This window comes from Lepidochelys kempii, chromosome 6, assembly GCF_965140285.1.
Source record: "Lepidochelys kempii isolate rLepKem1 chromosome 6, rLepKem1.hap1, whole genome shotgun sequence".
Lineage (NCBI taxonomy): Eukaryota > Metazoa > Chordata > Testudines > Cheloniidae > Lepidochelys > Lepidochelys kempii.
The window spans coordinates 79,488,432-79,503,921 of record NC_136385.1 but is presented as its reverse complement, the minus strand read 5'-3'; the positions used below and the strand labels follow the sequence as shown (position 1 = coordinate 79,503,921).

The window sequence follows — 15,490 nt, the reverse complement described above, 5'->3', positions numbered from 1 at the left end:
ACTGCCCATTCCCATCTATCTCATTTCAGGAGCCACACTAAGTAATTAAATTATTTCATAATCAATTTACACGGCTGCATAATTCTGAGTTTATCAGAGAGCTCAGTGTTCTTATGCTACCTGGGTCAGGACCTCAATGTGTAGTTTAGATCTAAATTGTCACGTCATACACAGTGTGTTGTCCATAGATTTAAAATTTCACAGCAGCTAACCAGCCCCATCTGAGGTGGCTAAATCTGAGCCAGGCAAGGGTAACAGTATGTAATGGATCTAACCATCCATTGGAACAGAAAACGTAACACATAAAGTAATATAAAGAATTCTCTAACCATGAAAAGAAGGTGGGTGGGGGACTGTGGATCTGTTATAAGATACATTATTCCAAATACACCTATAATTCTTTACATTCTTGTTTCCAGTGCCGTTGCAGCTGTGTTGGTCCCAGGATATGAGAAACACAAGGTGGGTGTAGTAATATCCACAGTAATATCACCACTGCTGTTGGTGAAAGAGACAAGATTTTGAGCTTGCACAGAGCTCATTTTCTGCGTAAGCTTGAAAGCTAGTCCTTCTCACCAACAGAAGCAGGTCCGATAAAAATACTACCTCACCCACCTTGTCTCTCTGTAATTCTTTAAGTAATTTTTGTTTTTATTCCTGATGAGAGTTGTCACCCCCTTGTGGACTACAAACACAATTTATTTTCAATAGATTCAGGTCCTAAGTAAATTAAGGATTTTCTTCTCACTCTTGGGGCTTGATTGAACCACGAGGCTCAGCACTGAGTACAGGGCAGTGTATAGTGGTGATTTCCCTGAAGAAGTCCTGGGAACTGGGTTACAATTCTGAAGTGATTCAGTGACAATTCCTCAAAAATACCCTCTTTTTCTTTATGGGAATGTAAACTGCCACTCCCCTTCACAGGATGCAATTTATTTGCCCCATATCGTGCTGGCCCAGATCAGTGTTGTTTGTGTAGGACCATAAATAAACTTTTACAAATTGAGAGAAAGTCTTCGATGAATCTGTATTCCAGGCAGGCCAGCAAAGACAGAGTTGCCTAGAAAAACATACCATACTACTGTATATTCTCCTAAAGGACTGTAAAATCAATCCTCTTTGATGTCTCCATACCCCAAGAGGAAAAATTAACATACAACACCAAACACAGGACAACAAAGGGTGAGTAGATAGAAAACCTTTATTTCCAAGCTTTACAGTTTCTGACTGCTTTTGAAACCAAGTACACTACAAACTCATATCTTCATTGGGATAACTCTACTGCTGTCTCATATCATGCCAGATAAAACCAGTGCTGACCAATCATTTAGCAGGTCACCCGACCATTCTATACAATTAGCAATAATTCATGCCAATCATTCAGAAATTCAATACAATAAATATACAGAAAACCTTTTAAAATATACTCTTTTACTTACTGTGGCTAAGGCAGAAAATAATTTTTTTATGAAAGGTCAAGTGAAAAACTGTCACTCTAGCACATCTACACCCTTTGGTTATAGTGAGAGCACCAATAATTACATTTGAACAGAATTAACTTTATTTGCATTTGATGCAATATAAATAGTGCCAGTGGAATAGCATCTTGTCAGAGGAATGTTGTCCACAGACTTATTTTGACACGGTATTTGCACTGGCATTTGTCACATGACAATGCTCTAACTCTGCTATTATCTCCTATGTGTATGCATTTTCCATTAGTTTGTTTATATAATTTCACTAATAGAAGATACAAATTTTTGACAAACAGTTTTAAAAAGGAAAAGATGGCATATTTACTTTTAAATGGTAATGGTTTCACATAAGCCAATTCCTCTCTTTAGGGTTATAACTTTTTATCCTTTTCCCTTCTTTCTCCCTCTTTGTGCTAACATTCATATATCTATGGTGATATTATTTTTAATTTTTATAACAGTATCCACTCACTGGTTGCTTGAAATATACCAGGTATAGACAAAAAATGAAAGAGCGAATAAAAAAATCAAATCAAGTGGTTATGATTGGTATGGGGCAAGGCAAGCTCAGTAGTATTCACACTGGTAATAAAGCTATAATGATTGAATAACAGATTATATTTTATCTTTACTATAGTGCTGCTATGTTGCATAATTCCTATTATATATTGTATAAATCTTATTCACTCAGTAGCAAATGCAAGCTTGCAACTTAATTCCATTATTTTTGGACCTCTTCTCCACTGACTGTATATTGGGATAAAATATAGGATGATTTTGTAAATTATGGGGCATGACAATAATAAGGATCCATGGATATTTATCTTAGGGAAGACTTCAAAGCAATGAGTCCAACACAGATCCAATTACTAGTAGAGCTATTACTAAGTAGGGAAAATATATCTTATTAACTTGAATAAGTAATAAAGCCCTCACTGTTGCACAATGGGAAAAAGTGAAGAACTTCTTCCTATAAAATATTTTATGTAGCACTAAAAAAAATCATTTTGTCACTTGCAGAGTCCTTTAACTTTATATATTTATATTTCAACTAATGATCTGAAAGAGAGGGTATGCATTAAGCTAATAAATTCACAGACAATACCAAAGGTATGATGAAAATGCAAGTATGCTTGTTCTGGGTATTTATAATCCCAAACACAGATGTTCAATGGGAGGGAAAAATTTGGAAAGCAGCAATGATGAAAGAGATGCAGTGGTGACAGTGGCCAGAACAGTATACAAGAGTTAGCAATGCAACATGGCAGACAATAAAAAGATCAATACAATTTGGAACAGCATACACACAGGTGTTACACAAAAGAGCACTGAGGAAAAGTTCCACTCCGTACCCCTGTGGTATGACTACACCTGGAATATTGCTCTCACTTCTGGGAAGTTAATTCAAAAAGATATTGACAATCTGGAAAGTCCAGAAAAGTGTAAAAGCTAACAAAGAAGTGGAAATGTTTATGGTTGTTCAGGCAGGCAAAATCAGGAGAAATGGTATGTAATTTTTAAAAACGAAAATTTAGGCTGAATATTAGAAAAACCTTCTTCTCAATCAGAGATTTTAGGGATAGGAATAGTTTCCTAAATGAAGTGATGGTATCCCCATCAGTAGGCACATTTAACTCTGAAATAAAAGGAAGCATTTTGTAGAAAATATTCTTACATAGATCTTTCATGGTTCTGTTCACTCAATCCTGGAAAATGGACTAGGGTATTATTTATGAAAAGAATATTTTGAGTCAAAAAGGTATTGCTCCACCATATCACATCTGGAAATTAAGTGGCTTTGTTATAGCAATTTATTGCCATATATATCTACATATTTATATAGATATATGTAGATATATATATATAATTATGTATAGCACTTTCATTAACTGAATGATTATAATCTCAACTCTTCCTCCATTTATGCAGATATTAGATGTTTTATAAACTTGAACAAAAACTGAATTTTACCTTAACAGACCTGAAGTTAGAGTTTTCAAGTTTTAAGTATATCACATAAACTGTTGATAGGGTTCTGTAAACTAAATGAAAAGCAGTTAGTCAACCTATCAGTATTTCAGTTGCTAAGCACTGTAAAGTGCAAGAGTCTTTCTAGATCTCATTCTGGAAATCAATGAATCATAGAAATGTGGGACAGGAAGACACCTTGATAGGTCATCTAGTCCAGTCCCCAGCACTGAGGCAGGACTCAGTATTACCTAGACCATCCCTGACAGATGGTCGTCTAACCAGTTCTTAAAAACCTCCAATGACGGAGATTCCACAACCTCCCTAGGTAACTTGTTTCAGTGCTAACTACCCTTATAAGTTAGGAAGTTTTTCCTAGTGTCTAACTTAAATCGCCCCTGCTGCAGTTTAAGCCCACTGACTCTTGTTCTGTCCTAGGTGGTCAAGGAGAACAATTCATCACCCTCTTCTTCATAACAATCTTTTATGTACTTGAAGACTGTTAACATGTCCCGTCAGCCTTCTCTCCTCCAGACTCAACAAACCAATTTTTTACAATCCTTCCTTGTGAATCACGTTTTCTAGACCTTTAATCATTTTTAAAGCTCTCCTCTGAACTTTCTCCAATTTGTCTACATCTTTCCTGAAGTGTGGTGCCCTGAACTCAATACTCCAGTTGAGGGCTTATTACTGCAGAGTAGAGTGAGTGGAAAAATTACTTCTTGTGTGTTCCTTACAATACTTCTGCTAATACAACCCTCGGCCTGCGCCACTTCCAGCAGCTCCCATTGGCCTGGAGCAGCGAACCGCGGCCACTGGGAGCCGCAATCGGCCGAACCTGCGGACACGGCAGGTAAACAAACCGGCTCGACCAGCCAGGGGCTTTCCCTGCACAAGCGGCAGAACAAGTTTGGGAACCGCTGGTCTAGGCTATATTTCCCTAGTTTGTTTATAAGAAAGTCAAGTGACACAGTATCAAAAGCCTTGCTAAAGTTGAGCTATATCCCATCTACTGCTTCCCCCCTATAATGTACTCTTCTAACAAAAAAAAATTTAAATTAAAAAGACAATTCTTTTTTACTTTATCTGTAAATAGAATTTGCTAGATTTGACACACAACTTTCAAAAACTGTAGTAAGATTTTCAGAGACCTAAGCATTTGCTACATCAGTCCAGTTTCCAACATAAAACTGCTACATAACCTGGAAGTCATGAGCAGTACAGAATTGGAACTGTGGGTGATCTTACAGGCCTAGACTATTAGATTGGCTCATTCAAACAGACCTGGCAGGAAGTTTGGAGCTCTAGTCTGATAGACACTAGACATATACTGAAAGGGATAAGCTTGGTCTCTGCCAGCAAAAGGAGTCAGGCTCATCATACTGGGAACATTGATAGGATCTCCCTGCCACATACATGCTTTTAATTACACAGTAGATATGAGTATGTATTGTAGCAATTGTTCCATGAAGGAAATAAAATGCGTATGACGAAAAAACAGCATGCTCCCCAGAAAAAGGTGTACAAAAGCCTACTTCTGAACATGTGAGACATAAAAAAATGTGTATAAAAGCTTCATAAATACAGTAGTAGTAATACAGTATATTACAGTGTATCATAAATATACCATAGCAATAGTCTGATCCTACCTTGCCGGTGGACACAAATCAAACTGTGTCACATAAGCTGAATTTATAACAGCAAAATCTTTCATGTTCTTCATATACAGATGGACCAAAATAATATCTTTCAATTCCAATCCCTTTGAATTCATATTAGCTGCCAGAAAAAAAATAATACAGCTGTTAAAGATAGAACATTTGAAATGTGCACAGAAAGATAGCAGAGGCATCTTATGTTTGTCCAAGAAAATCAAATGATAATAACCTAACACTTACTTAACATGACTGAGTGCTTTACTAATATATTACTTTTCCCCTTACAATAATCTTTGATGGTATAGCCTTATTTTTTATTAAGTGCTTTTTTGTGTTAATTTTATCTAATAATATGGAGATAAAACATAACTGAAAATTCTTCAAACCTGAACTTATACTTGCCTTAAGAAAATACATTGTATCTTAATAAATACATATATATAGCAGTCTACATTCCACTGTGCTACTGTAAAAAATAAAAATAATGGATAGTAGAATATACTACAATTTCCAGCAATTTATCATACACTTGCTGGAGATCAAGCAATGGCAAATTCAGCATAAGTAAAGGGGTGTAAACTGTTGGAGAGACTAAAGGAGCTGGAGGTGATATGCAGAGGGGTTAAAGAAGGACACACATATTTGGTGTCAGAGAACAGATAAACTAGGTTCAGGATAAAGGGGTATGGGTGAGAAAATGGACTCAGCCAGAGCTGATTGTATAGAGGAAGAAGAATAAAGTTAAGGGAGTTAACAGGATGCAATTTAGAACACACATTTCCATCTTGAGCGCCTTATCAAAATTTGTGGGACACTATATTACTGTGTGGTCCTCATATTCTGCATTTAAATCTCAAGAGCTACAGAAGCTAAATTAAGTACAAAGCTTTCTCTGAAAAGTGTGAAAGAATACAGAACATATAGAGTAATAGGATCCCATATGACATGAGTTAACTGCTACGCAAGCCTCCCTTCATGATAGTTTTGGCTATATTGCCCTTTAAAGATATAGACTGGACATAGATATTTTCGTTCTAATTAGCAAGTAGGATGAGAGCATAAAGATAATGTGCTGAGTGAGGCTAAAGTGAAAGCAAATAGTTTTTATGTAAAATGTCTCCATTCTTTTAAATATTCAGAGACAAAATTGTGAGCTTACACAGAGCTCTTCTTTAGTCAGCTACGAAATAAGTGCACTTTTCAAACCTCCAGTCAGCGGAACATTTTTGCCAAGCATTATTTTTTTCTCAAGTTACAGTTTAACGTGTGTGATTTGAAACATATTTTTGGGGAGGAAATACTGGGCTAAACTGAAAAACTAATCTGATTCATGTATAGCTGTATTTGACCAAGTTCAAAGAAAGGGAATTTATTTCTTAATGTTCATAATTCTTAACTTCGTTACAGAAACGATTCACTTTAAAAAAAGATAAAAAGGTGAAATCCTGCTCTGCCCTGCAAGAGGAATTATGCATGTGTGGTGGGGGGAGTGGGGAGATGGAAGTTTTCTCCCAATACAGAGGCAGGGCGCTGCTGGTGACATGAAGGACTGTGTCTGGTAGAAAGAAGCTTCACCAAGTGTGCCTAACTACCACTCTCTACCTACACATCCACACACCATTTTCTTAGCCCACCTACAAATCCTCCATCCATTTGTTCATAGAGATAGCCTCCACAGAGCTTATATCCATGATACACAAAATAAGTACATGGTATTTCTACTGAGTTTGGGGCCTTTCACTGCCATCTAAGAGTCTGTAGCATTTGGTCAGGTATGACTCAGCCTCATTGGGACAGAACCACCTTTGAAGTGAAAGTACATAAGAACATAAAAACGGACATACTAGGTCAGACCAAAGGTCCATCTAGCCCAGTATCCTGTCCTCTGACAGTGGCCAATGGCAGGTGCCCCAAAGGGAATGAACAGAACAGGTTATTATCAAGTAATCCATGCCCTGTCACTCAATCCCAGCTTCTGGCAAACAGAGGCTAGGGACACCATTCCTGCCCATCCTGACTAATAGCCATTGATGGACCTATCCTCCATAAATCTATCTAGCTCCCTTTTGAACCCCATTATAATACTGGGCCTTCACAACACCCTCTGGCAAGCAGTTCCAGAAGTTCACAGTGCGTTGTGTGAAAAAATACTTTCTTGTGTTTGTTTTAAACCGGCTACCTATTAATTTCATTTGGTGGCCCCTTGTTCTTCTATTATGGGGAGGAGTAAATAACACTTCCTTATTTACTTTCTCTATACAACTCATGGTTTTATAGACCTCCATCATATCCCCACTTAGTTGCCTCTTTTCCAAGCTGAGAAGTCCCAGTCTTATTAATCTCTCCTCATACAAAAGCCATTCTATAGCCCTCATAATTTTTGTTGCCCTTTTCTGAACCTCTTCCAATTCAATATATCTTTTTTGAGATGGGGCGACCACATCTGCACGCAGTATTCAAGGTGTGGGCATACCATGGATCTATATAGCAGCAATATGATATTTTCTATCTTATCTATCCCTTTCTTGATGATTCCCAACATTCTGTTCACTTTTTTGACTGCCGCTGCACATTGAGTGGATGATTTCAGAGAACTATCCACAATGACTCAAAATCTCTCTCTTGAGTGGTAACAGCTAATTTAGACCCCATCATTGTATATGTATAGTTAGGATTACGTTTTCCAATATGCATTACTTTGCATTTATCAACATTAAATTTCATCTGCCATTTTGTTGTCCAGTCACCCAGTTTTGTGAGATCCTTTTGTAGCTCTTCACAGTCTGCCTGGGACTTACCTATCTTGAGTAGTTTTGTATCATCTGCAAATTTTGCCACCTCACTGTTTACCCCTTTTTCCAGATTGTTTATGAATATGTTAAATAGGACTGGGCCCAGTACAGATCCCTGGAGGACACCACTATTTACCTCTCTCCATTCTGAAAACTGACCATTTATTCCTACCCTTTGTTTCCTATCTTTTAACTAGTTACCAGTCCATGAGAGAATCTTCCCTCTTATCCTATGACGGCTTATTTTGCTTAAGAGCCTTTGGTGACGGACCTTGTCAAAGGCTTTCTGAAAATGTAAATACACTATATCCACTGGATATCCTTTGTCCACATGCTTGTTGACCCCCTCAAAGAATTCTAGTAGATTGGTGAGGCATAATTTCCCTTTACTAAAACCATGTTGACTATTTCCCAACAAATTATGTTCATCTATGTGTCTGACAATTTTGTTCTTTAGGATATTTAGGATAGGAATGAGTCAGCAGTGTGCCCTTGTTGCCAAGGCGGCCAATGGCATTTTGGGATGTATAAGTAGGGGCATAGCGAGCAGATCGAGGGACGTGATCGTCCCCCTCTATTCGACATTGGTGAGGCCTCATCCGGAGTACTGTGTCCAGTTTTGGGCTCCACACTACAAGAAGGATGTAGATAAATTGGAAAGAGTCCAGCGAAGGGCAACAAAAATGATTAGGGGACTGGAACACGTGACATATGAGGAGAGGCTGAGGGAACTGGGATTGTTTAGTCTCTGGAAGAGAAGAATGAGGGGGGATTTGATAGCTGCTTTCAACTACCTGAGAGGTGGTTCCAGAGAGGATGGTTCTAGACTATTCTCAGTGGTGGAAGAGGACAGGACAAGGAGTAATGGTCTCAAGTTGCAGTGGGGGAGGTTTAGGTTGGATATTAGGAAAAACTTTTTCACTAGGAGGGTGGTGAAACACTGGAATGTGTTACCTGGGGAGGTGGTAGAATCTCCTTCCTTAGAAGTTTTTAAGGTCAGGCTTGACAAAGCCCTGGCTGGGATGATTTAATTGGGGATGGGTCCTGCTTTTGAGCAGGGGGTTGGACTAGATGACCTCCTGAGGTCCCTTCCAACCCTGATATTCTATGATTCTATGATAGTTTCAAGTACTAGAAGTACAAGTACCAGAATGCTATTTATTTATTTAGAGAGACAAGGTGGGTAACAACATCTTTTACTGGACCAATTTTTATTGGTGAAAGAGACAAACTTTTGAGATTCTGAAGAAGACCTCTGTGTGGCTCAAAAGCTTGTCTCTCTCACCAACTGAAGTTGGTCCAATAAAAGATATTGCCTCACCCACGTTGTCTCTCTAATATCCTGGGACCGACATACCTACAACTACACTGCATACATTTATTTATTAATGGATGACCTGAGTAGGATCCTTACCCTGAAAATGTACAAGAAAGAATATCAATACAGTCTGTACTGTGTAATACATCCAACCCTGGGCCAGCTCATTGTGTTGGACAATGCCAATTTACAATAGCTGAGGAACTGGCCCTCTATAGATAACATTTACTATTGTAATTTTTGTCTCCTTCCAAAAACTTTAATGTAAGAAAAGTTTGAATAAAAATATATATCTTGAAAAAGTAAATAAATGGACAAAGTACAGCACTAGATTCTCTCTTCGGGTTTTGATATTATGGGCTAGGACTATCATATGTTTCATGAATTCCAGTAGCAAATTTCCATTTCTAAATCCTTCTGGCAAAACTCATCTTCTTTAGAGGTGATTAAACCAATTAACCTTGCAAGGAGTAAGTTAAAAGGACTTGTTTATGCTCCATTCTCCCATCATGATAGAGAACAGGCTGAAGTCCTAAGTACATTGCTAGTAAGAGTTCAGGAAAAGGCTCATGCATACCTGCACATGATCAGTTTAGCACTCAGAAAAATTTGGCAAAGAAACATATTGTGGTTTCTTCAGATGACAGGATCATAATTCATTCAGCTTTCCCCACCCTCCACACGAAAAGGCAAAAACCCCACAGGAAATGTGAGCGTTGACATTTACTACCAAGGATCAAAAAGCTATTATTTTGCCAGAAATGGAAAACAATACAGCAAATACAGTAAATACAAGTAATATGCTGAAAGCAAGAGGCTACTCAACTAGCCAGTGACACAATAAGTAGGTTTTTTAAAAAAAACTTCTGATGGATGGCAAGGCAAAATATATAATGTTTGGATTGGCAGATATCCAAAGAAATAAAATGAGAACCAAAGAAAACGTTATAGAGCCCCTTTGCTTCAATTTGCAGATTATGCCCAAAAGATTTACGCTAAACACTAGTGCCTTTAACTACAAGTTTGATTACACCCTCTTTGCTGATTTCCAGGCTGTTAAAAACTAGCTTAAAGGCCATCTAGAAAGCTTGACTTCTTTGCTTTCTAAAAATGCTAAAGCTTCTTTATCATTCTGTATTCATTCATGAACTCAGCTGCACAAGCCAAATGTAAAGATTTTATGGGCTAATATATCACAAGAATTCGTGAAAAGAATACAAGCCTACCCAAACAGTCACTAAGAATGATTTTCATTTTTATGAATGAAAAAGAAGCCTGCATAAACATTCTTTATTTAAAGTTTAAAATGCAAAAAGACTGCAAAATAAAATGGGAACATTTTGTTTTATATGTCAATATCTTGTAAGAGTGTGACAGAAAGGAATCTGGCTTCCATGATTCCCAAAACAGCAATTTTTCCTTTGCATTAAGTACATAAATGAGATTTACTGCTACTGACCTAATCCTAGATGCCAAAATGTACAAGAGCAACAGCTTTCTGGAAAACTTATTTAAAATTATTGTGGTAACAAAAGCACTTTACCAAGAGTTGGCATCTAGAACATACATGCACAGACAGACAATGTATACATTATATCTAGAAAGGTACACATATAAACTGTATATATTCCATTACATAAAAGTGTAGAGTTGTCTTCCACAAAGCTGGTAAGAATATTTTGGAAATAATTCTGATATAATGATTTTATCCCCTATCCTTGCTTTTTAGGGTCTTCAAAATCTGTGCACATTACAATGTATTCAATATTAAAGTTAGCAGTCTTAATAGCATGGTGTCAGCCTAATGAAAGCCTGAGATTGTAAATTTATAATCATAAAGTTATCAAAACATAAAAATATATCAGCTCTTTACTTTGCACTGTATTTAAGAAAACAATTGGTTTAGTGATAAATAATGGTTCAGATTAATAAAGCACCTTGGAGGGAAGAAAACGCCTCCTGAGCTGCATCTTGAATACTCCTTCCTTCTAGTTGAAGGAAGCGGGCAGTGATGCCTGAAACCCACTGGTAACCACTTAAGGATTTTCCAGAACATTCTAATGGCTTCCCTAAAGGAATGAAAGAAAATCAATCTGATTACAAAGACAAAAGATATCAGATTAAGGTTTATCAAAGAAAATCTTTTAAACCAAATTGTCTATGCTCAGGAAGAAAAAACTTTTAGAGCAAAATCATAGATTATTAGATCATCTTCAAAAATGATTTACAGACTGTAAGATACAACACAACTATCAAAAGTAAATGTGCAGTCATCAGCGTTTCCAAATGGAACCTGACAAAATTATCTCCCACACATTTTCTCCAGAATATACTCTTTTCTTAAAAATTGCGTTATCTAAAGTATTATTTGTCATTCTTGCAATTTCAGTAGCTATACCACCTTATCTATGGGAGTTAGGTGCCTAACCTGCTAAGGCCCTTTTGAAATTCCATTTAGGCCCCATGCCACATTTTTTGATGCCTAAATATCTTTGAAAACATTGGCTGCTAGGCACTCAGAAGTAAAACTGTCAATTTGAAAATGGGACTTGGGCACTTTTGAAAATTTTACTCTAAAAATACTTCTTGAATTAACAATTACAGGAAATAGGGGGAGGCTATTTTCTGCACCTTACTTGAACACAACATTCTCCCAATCAGTGTTGCAATGGTTGAATATTCCCATTAGAATCATAGAATCATAGAATATCAGGGTTGGAAGGGACCTTAGGAGGTCATCTAGTCCAACCCCCTGCTCAAAAGCAGGACCAATCTCCAATTAAATCATCCCAGCCAGGGCTTTGTCAAGCCTGACCTTAAAAACTTCTAAGGAAGGAGATTCTACCACCTCCCCAGGTAACACATTCCAGTGTTTCACCACCCTCCTAGTGAAAAAGTTTTTCCTAATATCCAACCTAAACCTCCCCCACTGCAACTTCAGACCATTACTCCTTGTCCTGTCCTCTTCTACCACTGAGAATAGTCTAGAACCATCCTCTCTGGAACCACCTCTCAGGTAGTTGAAAGCAGCTATCAAATCTCCCCTCATTCTTCTCTTCTGCAGACTAAACAATCCCAGTTCCCTCAGCCTCTCCTCATAAGTCATGTGTTCCAGACCCCTAATCATTTTTGTTGCCCTTCGCTGGACTCTTTCCAATTTATCCACATCCTTCTTGTAGTGTGGGGCCCAAAACTGGACACAGTACTCCAGATGAGGCCTCACCAATGTCGAATAGAGGGGGACGATCACGTCCCTCGATCTGCTTGCTATGCCCCTACATATACATCCCAAAATGCCATTGGCCTTCTTGGCAACAAGGGCACACTGCTGACTCATATCCAGCTTCTCGTCCACTGTCACCCCTAGGTCCTTTTCCGCAGAACTGCTGCCTAGCCATTCGGTCCCTAGTCTGTAGCTGTGCATTGGGTTCTTCCGTCCTAAGTGCAGGACCCTGCACTTATCCTTATTGAACCTCATCAGATTTCTTTTGGCCCAATCCTCCAATTTGTCTAGGTCCCTCTGTATCCTATCCCTGCCCTCCAGCGTATCTACCACTCCTCCCAGTTTAGTATCATCCGCAAATTTGCTGAGAGTGCAATCCACACCATCCTCCAGATCATTTATGAAGATATTGAACAAAACCGGCCCCAGGACCGACCCCTGGGCACTCCACTTGACACCGGCTGCCAACTAGACATGGAGCCATTGATCACTACCCGTTGAGCCCGACAATCTAGCCAACTTTCTACCCACCTTATAGTGCATTCATCCAGCCCGTACTTCTTTAACTTGCTGACAAGAATACTGTGGGAGACCGTGTCAAAAGCTTTGCTAAAGTCAAGAAACAATACATCCACTGCTTTCCCTTCATCCACAGAACCAGTAATCTCATTATAGAAGGCGATTAGATTAGTCATGCATGACCTTCCCTTGGTGAATCCATGCTGACTGTTCCTGATCACTTTCCTCTCATGTAAGTGCTTCAGGATTGATTCTTTGAGGACCTGCTCCATGATTTTTCCGGGGACTGAGGTGAGGCTGACTGGCCCGTAGTTCCCAGGATCCTCCTCCTTCCCTTTTTTAAAGATTGGCACTACATTAGCTTTTTTCCAGTCATCCGGGACTTCCCCCGTTCGCCACGAGTTTTCAAAGATAATGGCCAATGGCTCTGCAATCACAGCCGCCAATTCCTTTAGACTCTGGGATGCAACTCGTCCGGCCCCATGGACTTGTGCACGTCCAGCTTTTCTAAATAGTCCCTAACCACCTCTATCTCCACAGAGGGCTGGCCATCTCTTCCCCATTTTGTGATGCCCAGCGCAGCAGTCTGGGAGCTGATCTTGTTAGTGAAAACAGAGGCAAAAAAAGCATTGAGTACATTAGCTTTTTCCACATCCTCTGTCACTAGGTTGCCTCCCTCATTCAGTAAGGGGCCCACACTTTCCTTGGCTTTCTTCTTGTTGCCAACATACCTGAAGAAACCCTTCTTGTTACTCTTAACATCTCTCGCTAGCTGCACCTCCAGGTGCGATTTGGCCCTCCTGATTTCATTCCTACATGCCCGAGCAATATCTTTATACTCTTCCCTGGTCATATGTCCAAACTTCCATTTCTTGTAAGCTTCTTTTTTATGTTTAAGATCCGCTAGAATTTCACCGTTAAGCCAAGCTGGTCGCCTGCCATATTTACTATTCTTTCGACACATCAGGATGGTTTGTCCCTGTAACCTCAACAGGGATTCCCTGAAATACAGCCAGCTCTCCTGGACTCCTTTCCCCTTCATGTTAGTCCCCCAGAGGATCCTACCCATCCCATCTGAGGGAGTCGAAGTCTGCTTTCCTGAAGTCCAGGGTCCGTATCCTGCTGCTTACCATTAATGCAAGGTGGAGTTCTTATTTGTTTCTAAAATATACATGATGCCTTATAATGTGGAGGAAGATGAAGGGTGAATTCTGTCTCAGAGCTGTAGTCTAAGGGCATGAATCTGCACTCTCCTGCTTGTATAGTTCAAGCCCTGCTCTGTGGATAGCTATATCCGTAGACCATATCTGCAGATTGCAGATCAGATGCAGATATAAATTTTGAACCCAAGCAGGGCTCTGTGTATAATACCTCTGCCTTTATGCAAGTGAACGCAACTCCTTGCAGAAGTAACTATTTGCAGGAACTGGCTCTAATTCAGATAAATAAGATTCAGAACATTACAGTTCAAATGCTAGGCGGCATGGACATGTCATCAAGAAGGATTTCAACATTGGTAGCTTGTATTGCCCATTAACACTAATGCGAATTACGTGTATGAATTCACCCATGTATAAATCTGAGTCAATTGCCTCCAGATAGAACAGCCTGAGTCACTTCTGAGCATTAGAAGCTGCATGGACACCAAATGAAATTGTGAAAGTAGTCTGATTGAAAAGAAAGTTGTAACAGTACCACTTTCACATTCCAACCACAAGAAAAAGTACATAAGGGACTTTTTGGTACACTGAAAATTGAGGCAGAGCAGGCTATTTTATGTTTTTAAAAGATGCAGGGACTGGGGGGAGTGTGTGTGATTTTTTTTAAGCCACCATAACCTTTTCTCCAATCCAATTAATTGAAGGTTATATTATAAAACAGATTAAATTACACGGACAGAGGCGGTATTGTGAAAACTTGGTATTTACTCTTATAAAAAACTGACAAGGTTATCCTATCAAGAAGCAAGATCAATCTTGGAATTAATCTCAGACGCATAAGTATAAATATTGTATGTCATCACCCAAGATGATCTCCTTGTGCAGAGACAAAAAATTTCTCCTTATATGCATTATCCCAGATGCATTTTTTCTTCAGACTGTCTGGACACCAAAATGATTACAAACATTCACCAAACAGAATTTTTTTATAATGTTTAATATTATGTTCCACAAGAGTATATGAAATAAATATAACCCCCCTCTCCTAATGACAGAGAGGTATGCAGGTATTCAAAACTCACTGTATTGCAGAGAATTATGTTCCAATAATTTCCAGATGATAGGAGGGGTTTTCTGTGGTCCATCTTCCTCAGATACAGGTGCAATACTATCTTCATTGCAGCTGACCTTGCAAGAACAGCTACAGATCATAAATTTGTCTGAAGATTCCTCCTGATTGAAACAAATATTCTGACATAAGCAAGCAAATATTGTGCTAGGCTGTGGTAAAGTGTCATGTTCAAAACCTAAAAAACCCTAAACCCTTAAGATTTTTACAACAAGGAATATTAACTGTGACAGGGCCGGGCCAGATGT

General features: G+C 38.7%; 1 protein-coding gene across 7 annotated transcripts in view; it reads right to left on the bottom strand.

Annotated features, from left to right (window-relative positions):
• Positions 1 to 15,490, bottom strand: part of DPH6 (diphthamine biosynthesis 6) — a 368,925-nt gene that overhangs the window by 187,772 nt on the left and 165,663 nt on the right. For 6 of the 7 annotated variants that reach the window (XM_073348883.2, XM_073348884.2, XM_078853341.1 and 3 more), the window contains 3 exons: positions 15,196 to 15,346; positions 11,149 to 11,280; positions 5,093 to 5,222 (listed from right to left, as the gene is read on the bottom strand). In XM_073348883.2, coding sequence (XP_073204984.1) covers positions 5,093 to 5,222; positions 11,149 to 11,280; positions 15,196 to 15,346 — 413 coding nt within the window. The remainder of the gene's footprint in view (positions 1 to 5,092; positions 5,223 to 11,148; positions 11,281 to 15,195; positions 15,347 to 15,490) is intronic. The other variant, XM_078853339.1, reaches the window with a different exon arrangement.